This window comes from Glandiceps talaboti, chromosome 21, assembly GCF_964340395.1.
Source record: "Glandiceps talaboti chromosome 21, keGlaTala1.1, whole genome shotgun sequence".
In the NCBI taxonomy this organism is placed as follows: domain Eukaryota; kingdom Metazoa; phylum Hemichordata; class Enteropneusta; family Spengelidae; genus Glandiceps; species Glandiceps talaboti.
In genome coordinates, this window is record NC_135569.1 from 13,367,438 (window position 1) to 13,381,926 (window position 14,489).

The window sequence follows — 14,489 nt, forward strand, 5'->3', positions numbered from 1 at the left end:
GGATCAAACATCATCAAGTAACATTATCACACACAACATAGTTCTGGAAGTAATGTATTTATGCAATATATATATATATATATTGTGATAAAATAAAATACAAAAGAATGGAAGAGAAAACTCGTTTACTATTCCTTTTGGTATTTTTGACACTTTGTCTTGCATTCAGTGAGAAGATCAGTGACATACATTTTTATGATGTAACCCAAACACCGTGTGCAAGCGGCAAAGGTTTTCTCATTGAAAACCTTGCTACCAACAATAGCAACTGTCTGTGTAGACAACAAGGCAGGGTTGGAGAATCTTGTGAAATGCAGCTCCCTGACCCATCTTGTGGCATTTGGCCACATGGCGGTGACGGAAAGATAATACCACAGTGTATGTCAAACAGCAATGGTTGCCCATGCAGTGATGGTCAGCACCTTGGCACATGCAGATTGTCAACTGATTGTGTGTATTACGGTAGGCAACGTATCGTATGCAGCAACAGACATTGTGAATGCAACTGCAACAGCACATCAGGCGAATATTCTCTATCATGTTCACTGCCCCAAACAACCAGACTGATTGTGACACTTAATTGTAGGTTTGCTTCTGTTGAGGAAGTCAACTGTAAATCATGGGACGTGTTTTCGCAGAACTGTACAGATTATGAAACATTCTCCACGTCAGATACATGCTTTTCCTGGATGACGGATAGAACACTAAAAACCTGTCATATGGGAGAGCTGTATGAGAATGGTACACAAGAATGCCATTGTGATGCTGGGACGACAGTCACACAAGAGAGGGAATCATGTATATCTACAGACATGTGTTTGAGGCATTGGAACGGAAGTGCCTTTCAGTGCAGACGTAATAACTGTGCGTGTGACTGCAGGCTCAAGCACCTTTATTGTCAAAACAGGTTCAACGAGTGGGCAACAAGGGACATTGTCTGTCCTACATCACTAAACACTCTACATACACCTTCCACATTACAAGCAACATCATCCATTCTGGAGGAAGACATGACTCAAATGTCTACCACTTCACGTGAAACAACGTCGTCACCACAAGGTACATCCCCTACATCACGTGAAATACGTGAAGAGGTAGCAGCAATTGAAAATACACAAGACGAAATAACATTATCACCTTCCACATTACAAGCAACATCATCCATTCTGGAGGACGACATGACTCAAATGTCTATCACTTCACGTGAAACAACGTCGTCACCACAAGGTACGTCCCCTACATCACGTGAAATATCAACCACAGCTGAAATACGTGAAGAGGTAGCAGCAATTGAAAATACACAAGACGAAATAACGTTATCACCTTCCACATTACAAGCAACATCATCCATTCTGGAGGACGACATGACTCAAATGTCTATCACTTCACGTGAAACAACGTCGTCACCACAAGGTACGTCCCCTACATCACGTGAAATATCAACCACAGCTGAAATACGTGAAGAGGTAGCAGCAATTGAAAATACACAAGACGAAATAACGTTATCACCTTCCACATTACAAGCAACATCATCCATTCTGGACGAAGACATGACTCAAATGTCTACCACTTCACGTGAAACACCATCTAGCAGTAAGACAACGTCGTCACCACAAGGTACACCCCCTACATCACGTGATATATCAACCACAGCTGAAATACGTGAAGAGGTAGCAGAAATTGAAAATACACAAGATGAAACAACGTTATCACCTTCCACATTACAAGCAACATCATCCATTCTGGAGGAAGACATGACTCAAATGTCTACCACTTCACGTGAAACACCATCTAGCAGTAAGACAACGTCGTCACCACAAGGAACATCCTATACATCACGTGAAATATCAACCACAGCTGAAATACGTGAAGAGGTAGCAGAAATTGAAAATATACAAGACGAAATAACGTTATCACCTTCCACATTACAAGCAACATCATCCATTCTGGAGGACGACATGACTCAAATGTCTATCACTTCACGTGAAACAACGTCGTCACCACAAGGTACATCCCCTACATCACGTGAAATATCAACCACAGCTGAAATACGTGAAGAGGTAGCAGAAATTGAAAATACACAAGACGAAATAACGTTATCACCTTCCACATTACAAGCAACATCATCCATTCTGGACGACGACATGAATCAAAGGTCTACCACGTCACATACAACACCATCTAGCAGCATGACAACATCGTCACCATATACATCTCCAACTTCACAAGAAATATCAACCACAAATGAAATACTTGAAGAGGTAGCAGAAATTGAAAATACACAAGACGAAATAACGTTATCACCTTCCACATTACAAGCAACATCATCCATTCTGGAGGAAGAAATGACTCAAATGTCTATCACCTCACGTGAAACAACGTCGTCACCACAAGGTACATCCCCTACATCACGTGAAATATCAACCACAGCTGAAATACGTGAAGAGGTAGCAGAAATTGAAAATACACAAGACGAAATAACGTTATCAACTTCCACATTACAAGCAACATCATCCATTCTGGACGACGACATGACTCAAAGGTCTACCACGTCACATACAACACCATCTAGCAGCATGACAACATCGTCACCATATACATCTCCAACTTCACAAGAAATATCAACCACAGATGAAATACTTGAAGAGGTAGCAGAAATTGAAAATACACAAGACGAAATAACGTTATCACCTTCCACATTACAAGCAACATCATCCATTCTGGAGGAAGAAATGACTCAAATGTCTATCACTTCACGTGAAACAACGTCGTCACCACAAGGTACATCCCCTACATCACGTGACATATCAATCACAGCTGAAATACTTGAAGAGGTAGCAGAAATTGAAAATACACAAGATGAAATAACGTTATCAACTTCCACATTACAAGCAACATCATCCATTCTGGACGACGACATGACTCAAATGTCTACCACGTCACATACAACACCATCTAGCAGCAGGACAACATCGTCACCATATACATCTCCTATTTCACAAGAAATAACTTCCACTATGCAAGTACCATCTCTTTCACCGGATGTAACATCTCATAAAGCATTGTCGACGGTTGGAGAAACATTGTCAGAGATATCTTCAAAAACTTTTAATAAAATACAACAAACAACGTCGACAGGCAAAATGACAATGACAAATGTACATTCGACATTGCGTCCTTCGAGAGCGGATAAGACAGGCAGTGTGTACCTTTCTACAATAACAGCAATTGTTTTTTGTGTTGTCATTGCATGTGCAATCACATTCATCCTATTTTTACTCGTCAAAACCAGTCGCTTTCACCATGGAACAAGTTAAAGTATAATAAAATAAAATAAAATGTTAAAAAACAAAAGAATCCATCTCTGTTGAAATGTGTGTGTGTGTGTGTGTGTGTGTGAATTACATAAGAATAAAAGCACTATAAAATACACTTTGTTACGTGGTTAATAAAACAGATTTATTTTCGAATTACAAGGCTGATTAAATTAGGCCTTCATTTGTCGCATTTCATTTGTAATAAGTTGCATAAAGAGAACAAATTCTTCCATGGTCGGTTTTTCTACCAACGAGTTTTCGACTCAACGGTCTTCATACTTTGTGCTTTTCATCATCACAAGGAAGATGTCTGTCATGGGGAGAGACTGTCAGGAAAAACGCTGTTTCTCCTTGACGTAATCTGTGAATGGAAGTTCTGTACGCCTTTGTCCACCATTCGTTTTTTCTTCATCGAAAGAAATGCCCACATGAATGCTGTAAGTTTCTTCTCCCTCGCGTAACAAAGAGCGACATGTGCACGTATTTATGTGATAAATATATATATATATATATATACAAACAAATTTTCTGGTGTTTTTTTTTTCATCCACGCAAGTAAAACACATTCGTCACGTCTTTTATGCAAATTACGACGGTTAGTCCACGGTTATAAAAGAAGGCAAGGGGTGATCTTTCCTCATTATCAACTAAGTATGAAGCCTGCTGTGCTCGCTTGTGTTGTTTTCCTCATCGCCTGTTTTGGCTGTCTTTCCATCAAAGCCGAAGAGGTTTACTCCAGTGTTGGTGACGATGTTATCCTTACGTGTCGGCACCCTCGACGCAGAGATGCACGCCGACTTTTGTGGCAGTATGAAGGTGGTGAATTACCACCTAAACTCGACGTTAATGTGAACGGGACGGACTTGAACCTCCGAATAGAAAACATCACTTATTCTGACACTGGTCGGTACACATGTAGGAAGGTAGGGGGAAGACGTCGTAAACATAATGCGGTCTACGCCAACGTTAATTTGCACGTCGGTGTGAGACCAGTGATTTCGGACTTTAAATGTTACAGCGAGAATATTCTCGAGATGTGGTGTGAGTGGGATTTGGTGGACTCGACAAATGACACGGTAGAGGTTTTTACGTACCGCCACTACTTTGAGTCAACTTCAGCATGGCGTGACTGTCCAGACGTTGAGACGAGAGGTCGGCGATCGTGTTTTTTCGACAGGTGGACCAACTACGGCAGCCTCCACGTAATGAGGATTGTGGTATCGAATGCTTACGGCCATGACGAAAAGGAGATTAAGTTCAACCCCGATACGCAGACGCGTACCAGACCACCCGCTAGCCTAACACTCGTGCGAAAGACACCCTACACTGTACACGTCAGGGTAGGCAAGCCGGACAATTGGATTGAAGATTATTTGCAGGTGGGGTACGCTTTACAATACAGAGATGATGTTTCTGAAGATCAAACGTGGAAAAACATCAACGACGCCTACAACAAAGACACTTTCGTCGCTGTTGCACTAAAGCCCTACACGGCATACTCCTTCCGCGCAAAATGTCGCACAGAATACGGCGTTAACGGGTCGTGGAGCGATTATGGTGACACCTTACATGTATTGACAGACCAGGCTGCGCCTTTCGATGGTGTAAAGTTGAGAATCAGTCTTGCTTTCTTGGAAGGGGACAGTGTCGAGATGACGGTTGTTGTTAGACAAGATCCTGTATTTTCCAATGGCGTTATCGAGGGTTACCATTTTGATCTTCGTAAGGGTACGAATGAAACCGGCAAAGAATTGATTCTAGAAAGTGGCTTACGTGGACACACTTTCACAAATCTTACTTCTATGGCCGACTATACCGTCATTGTCACTGCCTATAACGGAGCTGGTGCTTCGCCGCCTACATACTACATGTTAAACACTCGAAAATGTTTCGTGAGTTGCACTCCCCCCGCGTATTGAAAAGCAGGAAATGCACGCTCCAATACTTTTTTAGTTGAAGATGTTTTAATGACTGTCTGTGTTTTTAGGCAGTAGAATACACAATACGTGTGTGTGCATCCAGTGTTGTGGTTGTTTTTTTTTGTTAGTTACTTACATTTACATATGCCAAACTGAATTTTTCAAGTTCGTTTTTTGGAGATTAATAAAAAATCATTTGTAAACGGAAATATGTGTGTGACTCGCAACAGTTTTTTTTGTGTGTAAAAGTGGTTTTTGGTCGATTTTTCAACTCAATGGTCTTCATACTTTGTGCTTTTCATCCTGACAAGGCAAATGTCTGCCACGGGGAGAGACTGTCAGGAAAAATGTAATTACGCACATTTTGTAACTGTTTCTTCCTGACATAATCTGTGAATGGAAGTTCTGTTCTCGTCAATCCAAGACACATTGTGTCATTCTTTACAGATGGTTTGATTTTGATGCTTTGTACACTTACATGATTTGGGCGCCACACTTTGGGATCATTTGTAATGACTTTCTCAATACAATGGTTGGAATAGTATTCCCGCCTCGATTTCAGTTTTGCTAGTTCTGTTTGTATTCGCTCTCTTCCGAAACTTTCAATACGTTTCCAAAGTGTTGTATTAAAATGGTCATACAATTTTACATCTCCAGCATGCCACTTCAGTACCTTTCCTGCCACTTCTTCAGTAATGTTACTTTTTGATTTTGGTGCTCGTGCATTCATTGAAAATGCTACAATATCGTCTGTATCCCAACACATCAATTCTTTGAGCAACACAAGCGATTCATCCATGTACTCTGCTATCATTATTAAATTAAATGTTTCGTCTATATATTTAATTTTGTTGTCAATATTTGTCACGTTCCACATATCCTCTGAGTTCATACCAAGGTCAAACAGCATAGGATTCAATAATCGTGCATTATGTGATTTATTATAATAATATTCGATACCGTCAGCGAATTCTTTCAAACCTGCGGGGCCTTTTAGACCAACATAATTGCCAAAGTCGAAATAAGTGAATGAGGATTGAAATAATGATACGGGCTGTCTCAAACAAGTAACATATACAGTGCTCGGGGGCATAATGGCGCTGATACCTTCATAGCTAAATCGTGAATGGTGTGTAAATATGTTATACTCGTTCCAGGGCACTTTCATCGCTTTTCGTTTATCGAATGGCTTGGGCCATCCCAGATAGTTTCCTGAAGGCGGGAGAACGAAGGTCAGATTGTTCATGTCACCATACCTTAGCAGTATATTAAGAACTGTACTGCTACCGCATTTATGTAGCTTAGAAAACGCTATGTTTTTCTTTGGTTTACATGTTGGAACCGTCACCGAGACATTAGCATCAGCGTTTCTTCCTCTGAAGATGTCATGAACAGGAATAGAAGAGTATTTTTTCCAATTAGAGTTGAAGTTGGAATAACTGAGCTCGAAGAAGAATTTGCAGGAGACGACACTCAGTATAACAAGGGTGACGATATGAAGTTTATACAATAAGTTCTTCATGCCGACAGTATTGATCTAGTATGAGCAAAGATAAAAACAAATTTATCAAGTCAGGGATATACGATTTGTTGGGGCAAAAAACCCCTTAGAGTTTATATACCTTGTACGCGTCGACGAGTGAACATACTTTACATACAGCCTTGACTAAACTCTTCTAGTATAATGTTAATGTTAGTGCATACCCTACGCCACGTGAAACGCCATCTAGCAGCAAGACAACGTTGTCAAGACGAGATACATCTCCTACTTCATTGCATGTGCAATCACATTCATCCCATTTTTACTCGTCAAAACCATTCGCTTTCACCATGGAACAAGTTAAAGTGTAATAAAATAAAATAAAATGTTAAAAACAAAAGAAACCATCTCTGTTGAAGTGTGTGTGTGACTTACATACCAATCAAAGCACTATGAAATACACTTTTGTTATGTGGTTAATATTAAACAGATTTATTTTCGAATCACAAGGCTAATTAAATTAGGCCTTCATTTGTCGCATTTCATTTGTAACAAGTTGCATGAAGAGAACAAGTTCTTCCATGGTTGGTTTTTCTTCCAAAGAGTTTTCAACACGGTCCTCGTATGCACATTGAACTTTGTTGATTTCATCATCAGAAGGCAAATGTCTGCCACAGGGAAAGACTGTCAGGAAAAACTGAAATCTACATGGCCTTGCTTTATCTCCTTCTTCTTCCTGTAGCATACTTGGGGAGAAGAAAGGTGCCCAAATTGCCAATGCTTTGCATATCACATTCAGTTTATATGCAGATGCAGCTCTATCTTCAAGGTTGGTATTGAACATCATTCTAGCCATTCCCTTCACACATACTTCCAGAGAGGTTTTCACCAAACACGTTTTCTTCTGCACTGTCTTGCAATTCATGAGGTACAGATATACCAGTGGATACTTGTGTTTGAAAAGTCTGGACTCTTGGTAAACCCTTTCTCGAAGTTCCTGTAGGCAAACGAAAACAAACAAATAAAACAACCTTAATAAACTCATACGAAAGCAAGAACACCCACACCCCCAAAACACCATATATATATATATATATATATATATATATATATATATATATATATATATACCCTTTTCACAGTACTACAGAAAGAAAATTTTGTCATTTGTCACTCACCAAATATGCCAAGTAATCATCTGGTTTACAAGGACGAGTTGATTTTGGTGGTCTGATCGTTTGACACTGTGCAATCTCTTTCAACATCTCTTTATGCACCACTTGTTGTACAGCCCTCGACCTTTCTTTGCTCCTCCTGATTTTACGTTTGCATCTTTTGGCTGCCTCTTTATCCATTTTCACTTGTAGTTTTTTCTTCGTTGATGTCATCTTGTGGATTTTACGTTTGTGTCTTTTGGCTAACTCTTTGTCGATTTTCTCCTGGTGCCTCTTAGTAGCTGATGTCATGTTGTGGACTGATGATGTTCTTTCACTTATGTTGCTGCACATAATGATCGTTGTCATATATATAGCCTTGTTTTGCAAATATTTCTGACGTCACATCTTGTTTCATTACGTCATGGACGTCATTTATATTGCCTTGTTTCTCAAATAATTCTGACATCACGTGATCAGATATACCACATTATATGTGATGTCAACAAGCTGTAAAATGGATGAGGAAAAACATGTGATGTCATTTTTTTCTTTGACGTGAAAATATATGCACGTTAATCACAAGTCCCACGATATGATGTTCTCAAATATTTATGACGTCACGTCTTCTTTCATTGTGTCCGTGTGATGATGTCGACAGCATGCAAGTTGTAAATTCATGGATGTGGAAAAAATGTGACGTCATTTTTTCTTTGACGTGAAAAATATGCACGTCCAACGATATGATGTTCACAAATATTTATGACGTCACGTCTTCTTTCATTGTGTCCATGTGATGATGTCGACAACATGCATTTCGACAGAATCACGTTCGTATTAACACTAACAATACTGTAGCAAGCACACTCGCAGTGTTGTAAGTAACATTCTTGCTACACGTAGCTGCCCCCACCACACACGTTTGTGACCACTAAGACGTCTAATGACGTAGGCAGCGAGTCACGTGAAGTCACGTGTCAATTGTGTGTGTGTCTCTCACATTGTGTTATTAATTCAACTGCGCTCGTACGACCTAAACTTTTAAGTCGCACACACAAAGAGGCAGAATAGATAAGTAGCGGGTTTGTGTGCACAGTGTCAATTTCTCAGATGAGTGATGGAAAATAGGTGTCGAGTCGGGGCAGAGCGGGGAAATGGGCAAGACCTTTTACCAACGAATTCAAAATCGAAAACGGGATTACACAACAATATTGAATTTGGCGACGAGGGGGGTAAATACATCAATCATACTGGCGGAGCAAAGGGCAGCGATCTTTACTGGCAGGAAACGGCAACAAAGTACAATATCATCTCTAAAGTGTATTCGTTTGAAAAACACGCCGTGAAGAACAAAGCAAGGGTCTTTCTCAGTCAAAACAATCTCAATTTAGCGGATGATAAATTGAAAACAGCTAACCAAACTCTGAAAAGACATTTCCCAACGCGGAATAAATTCTGTGACAACTTACTACGGAGGAACTGGTACCAAGTCAAAGACTCGCATGCAGTCTTTGCCGTCGGTTTACTTACCGAAGACAGAAAAACATGCGAGGGAGGAACAGGATGGACGGTTCAATTAGCCGTCGACAATAACATTCGTGTATATGTCTACGACTGTACAAAAGACAAGAAGACGAGCAAAACTCGCGGTTCATTAAAGTGGTACACCTTTGACACGGATCAAGAGAAATTCGTCGACGTTCAAACTCCGTCACTGACGTACAACTTTACCGGCATCGGAACAAGGTCTCTGCCAAACGAAGGCAAGGTAGCTATAGACACAGTGTTTGCCAAAACCTTCCGAAAAAAAAAATACCTTAAATACCCTGACAACGTATGTGTCCCGAACAATGACTACTTGTGTTCTACTAGTAAATCGAGGGTGAAGTTGACATGCAGCGATGAAAGAAAAGAAGTTTAACTTAAATTATAACAATGGTGCCGTCGCTCTTCTATGGTTTAAGGAACTCACATCACTCCATCGTCGAAACGTCACTTCGCATATGGGAACAAAATTCTTTTGTCAAAATGACCGACAACGAAATCGATGTAATAAACGATCTGCTTTTTAACCCGCTGATTTTCACCATGACGTATAATTCAAAGTGTATAAAGCACAAGGATGTGGAAAAACTGTGACGTCATTTTCTTTACGTAAAAAACATGCACCATGATACGATATTATATCAAGCCACATCACGTGTAGAGAAAACATGACGTCATAAGTTTCTGGATGTGGAAAAAATACTATTTTTTTTGGACGTGAAGAACATGCACGTGCCCCATCAAGCCACATCACGACGTCATAATTGTCTTGTTGTTGCCTATAAATATCTGCATGCTTTTCCATTTGAGCGACATTCTCATCACTGCTATACTGACAAAATGTCCAGTATGAGGCAATTCCAACACGTTTCAACAAGGAGTGACTGCGATTCGCAACTCGTCGAGACTCTGATAAGAAACATCAATGTCTGTACACGAAGTCAAAAGGCGAAACTGGAGAGAGAATTGGAAATACTGAGATCGGGCAGCTGCAATCTACTTGCAGGGGTTTTGATACAAGAGCACAAGAGAAGAAGGTATCTAGAAGACAAAATAGATTACCACATCGAGAAAATGGATATTGTTATGAATCGAAACCTAAACCTACAAGAATCGATGGAACTGTTTATCAGGCAGGACCCGTACACACAATAGGGACAACGAATCATTGGAACAGTTGGCAAGATTAAATGACCAGACATCTTGACGATCATCTGGAAAGACACATCTTGATTTTTGGAAGAATGCAAGTCATACAGTACGATAAACATTGATGAGAAGAACATATCCTTCACACTATCACAAAAGATAGCACCGAACAATTTGATGATGTTTGATAATGATTTATTTTTTCAAAAATAAAAAATACGATTACTATCAACTTTGTGTAATATATCATTTTTTTATTTACCCAAAACAAATGCATACAAAAGTCAGAGGAGTGCATATAAGCAAAGTTGCTCAATATTAAATGTCTATTCTATGTAAAATATCTATATACCCTCTCTCATTACGTTTGAATACCCATTCGTCTTCTCTAGACGATGACACAAAACTGAAACGAGCCCTCTCTATACAGTCATGGCATACTATCATGTGCTGGATCATTTCTCCAAAACGTGTAGGTTCATCAAATAAACAGTAACAGTCGATTCCTGTGAGTTTTGAGGCTGATTTACAAAGCATTTCAATCTGTAGAAAGTCTTCGACCATAATGTCCACGTATGTTAGACTAGACATACTTGGCGTGGGTTCAGGAAATAGTATTGCAATTCCATGTAACCTTTGTACATTTGGTATGTTGGCAAGGTTACACACATAAGTTCCAGTGGAAAATGTTAGTTCTCTGAGTTCAGACAAGAGAGGAAGGAATTCAAGTGAAATACCATAATTCCAATCAGTGCGTAAGTCTAGTTCGACGATGTTTGGCACCATAGAAAGATGCGCGAGATCTTCTGACTGGATAGGAACATCGTGTATATGCAAATGACGTAAACTGGGTAAGGGTGGCAAGAACTTCAACGTTTTGATACGGACTTTAAACAGAGAAAGGCGAGACAGATGCTTCTGGTTTGCAATAAAGGAAAGTTCAGAATCATACATTTGAACTTTATTCAGAATCAATGTGTGCAAGGAATTTACATTACAGACAATCTGTCTCCATGAAAACCATTCCCAGCGCCCCTGCAAATAATTAATTCTGAGAGAACTGGTGTTGGTGAATTCGAGTCGATGCAGATTCTTGACATGTTGAAAGTGTTCAAGGTCCTTTTGACTCAACGTAATAGGGTTGGTCTCATCGATCTCAATGTCAAGCGTTCGAAAGAAACGTGAATGCCTGAACACGTTCAAAACAGTTTCCCTACTCTCCTGTATGTCAGTATTCCGCAAGACGACATGATTCCAAAGAGAAGGGTGATCGCAAAGATATTGTAAACGGCAACACATCTTTCGCATTATGTTCTCACGTACCATTACAGGTAAAAAGGACAGAATAGATACCAGGGAATCATCACACAGATCCATGAGTTCCATGTTGCTTGGCCTAACAACAAAATGACCAAATGTAATAATTGTCACAGACACAAGTATTAGCGATCCACACGTGTTGACACTAGTAACATGAAAATCCTCTTTGCAGTCTTCATTTTGTTGATTGTCATTTCTTGTCTGACCAGCTTGACAACGTTTACAAAGAAAGGTGACAAGACAGGTTGGTTCAAGAGACGAGTGCATACACACGAGTTGTCATGGAGCAGGGGGAATTTGATCGTGATGAACAGGACACCAACGAGATGGGTAATGGATCCCTTAACCTTGATGACGACAACAAACTATTATCTTCCAATGCCTATTTTGACGAAAGCGACACAGAAACTGAAGGGTTGGATAGGTCAGAAGCTTTTACACGTGACATATGCCGTGTCTCTGCACGAGCCAAGAGCCTTAGTAGGTTACACGACAGATATTTCTATGTGGGTGCAGTAGCCGTGGCTCTCATCCTTTTTTTGGCCTCCCTTACAAACACGGTGTACCTAAAACACCTGGCCACAGTTGTCAATGAAGCCAAGTGTGACGTGCCTTATGGTGACAGATTTGTGTTGCAAGAGGACGGGTATCGAATCGAAAGCATGGAGGGGAGAATCTTTATGGAAAGAACAAGCAATGGCACCAACCTACCTGCAAGCAAATGTGCCACAATGAATGATACCCACAGCAAGTTAATGGCAGCAAGTCGAATAGACTGTTTGTCCGAAATGCCCCTGTACGACCCCAAGGGAACACCTTACTACATCTTACGACTTTTCAACAACACTCGGGAAGGGGAAGAAGGTCTGTATTTGGTACAGGGGCCTTGTTGCAGTGCAGATGATCACGACAAGGTACACGTACTCACTAACATCCAGACGGGACACGTGTCTGTAGGTTATGGCTATTTTCCACAGGCTAAACAGAAATCGGCAGAGTTGTATGTGGATGGATTCATCCATGCAATGGCTCTCGGCCAACCTATTCAGAGATGTCACGTGTAAGAAACTTGAGTATTTGAGTCCTCCTTACCACCATTTACATAGTACTTGGCATTGATGGCAGAGGTTTTAAGTGAAGAAGAGTTCATAGACGGTCAAACAAATGTCGATGACCATTACATAGATGAAGAATACGAGCAAATGGAACACATTGTTCCACAGCAAAATGACATTATTAGCTTGAGCAGTGGTACATCCTCGGGTTCAGATACTATTATTATTGGTACACCAAAAAGTGTTTTGAAAGACACAGTTCCATCACTTGCTCTTGACGACACTATGGACTACACCAATGAAGATTCGCAGTCCCAGTTTGAAGGTGTGTTTTTGGGTGAGTCGGAACTTGAATTAACAAACAAAGATGGTTACTTGATGTTCAAAAAAGACAGACATTGGAAAAAATACAACAGTGTCAATCCAATTATTGGTAATATTGTCGATGATCTTACATTCGTCACTTTTTGTTCGTGTGACAAATACTTACAGACAAAACCTACTAACGTGTCAGACAAATAATATGATAATAATAAAATGGACATCAACGTGTGTAGTGAAGATGTTCCTTACCAGCCTGCAGTTCAGCCATTACCATTTGCAGCATTTGATGGGAATTCACCATATGACACGTCGTGTGCTCTGTGTGAAATAAACATAACTGCTGAACAAAGGGGAGAACCTTCTAAAAATGTTCTGGCTTGGGCAGAAAAACAGTATCAAGATTCGGGTTACGTTCCAGATGCCAACACCGTAACAGATGTTTTAGATGGACTGTTGGAATACTTTAGGAAAATACCAGATTTACCAGACACTCGAGACCTGAAAACGAGACTGACACAACTCAAGAGGAAAGAAGTTCATGACCATTTTGCACTCCATATTCAACCCTCTGCAGAACGCGTGTATGACGAGCAAATGCGTATATGTCGAACTTTACAGTCTGTTGTTTTGAAACAGATTTGTTTTACAGACAGTGTGACTGGACAAATGGGGATACAACCAGATATGGTCAAGTTACTGAAATCACTGTTCAGTGAAGTCAGAGAGATTTGCAAACAGAAAAAAGCACTGCAACAGAAAGAAATGTAGTAGACACAAACAAACAAACAAATGAATAAATTCACTCTGTAAAAAGCATATACTGTGTCTTATGTTTAATGTGGTACAGAATCTTAGAAAGAGTATCTATTATATATCTTAATAGAACACACACATGGATAAGTTTTGACAATATGGTTTTATTTGTTGTGACTATGGGTGTGATTTTGTTGATTCCAACATGTCCATAACATGTGTACATCGTTCATTGTCAGCAATTTAGTACTTCCCCTAATTACTTTACTTTTCTTTTCTTCCCGATATTTTTGTAATCGATCACAATCTTCACTACTATAGAAACCAGAAATGCCATAGGGGTTATGTTTTAGGTGTTCCCAGCAGTGTCTCCTTTCTTTTTTCGAGCACGAATTTGAAAAGATTGGCTCATCTGGCAAGTGATCTTCAACAATTATTAAATCTTTATTGCCCAATGCTTCAACTGGACCATA

The 14,489-nt window shown here is 40.0% G+C and overlaps 3 protein-coding genes across 3 annotated transcripts; 1 reads left to right on the forward strand and 2 right to left on the reverse strand.

The window, feature by feature from the left end:
• Positions 1 to 3,970: 3,970 nt before the first annotated feature.
• LOC144451254 (interleukin-6 receptor subunit beta-like) lies at positions 3,971 to 5,236 on the forward strand. Its single transcript, XM_078142056.1, has one exon. It carries the CDS (start codon positions 3,971 to 3,973, stop codon positions 5,234 to 5,236), a length of 1,266 nt encoding a protein of 421 aa, XP_077998182.1.
• A 298-nt stretch (positions 5,237 to 5,534) lies between these two features.
• Positions 5,535 to 6,758, reverse strand: LOC144451255 (galactosylceramide sulfotransferase-like). The gene has a single exon (XM_078142057.1). It carries the CDS (start codon positions 6,756 to 6,758, stop codon positions 5,535 to 5,537), a length of 1,224 nt encoding a protein of 407 aa, XP_077998183.1.
• A 440-nt stretch (positions 6,759 to 7,198) lies between these two features.
• LOC144451632 (uncharacterized) lies at positions 7,199 to 8,587 on the reverse strand. The gene is made up of 2 exons (XM_078142526.1): positions 7,895 to 8,587; positions 7,199 to 7,713 (listed from the first exon to the last, which is right to left on the reverse strand). Exons 1-2 carry the CDS (start codon positions 8,237 to 8,239, stop codon positions 7,237 to 7,239), a joined length of 822 nt encoding a protein of 273 aa, XP_077998652.1. The 5' UTR covers positions 8,240 to 8,587; the 3' UTR covers positions 7,199 to 7,236.
• Between the last annotated feature and the right edge of the window lie 5,902 nt (positions 8,588 to 14,489).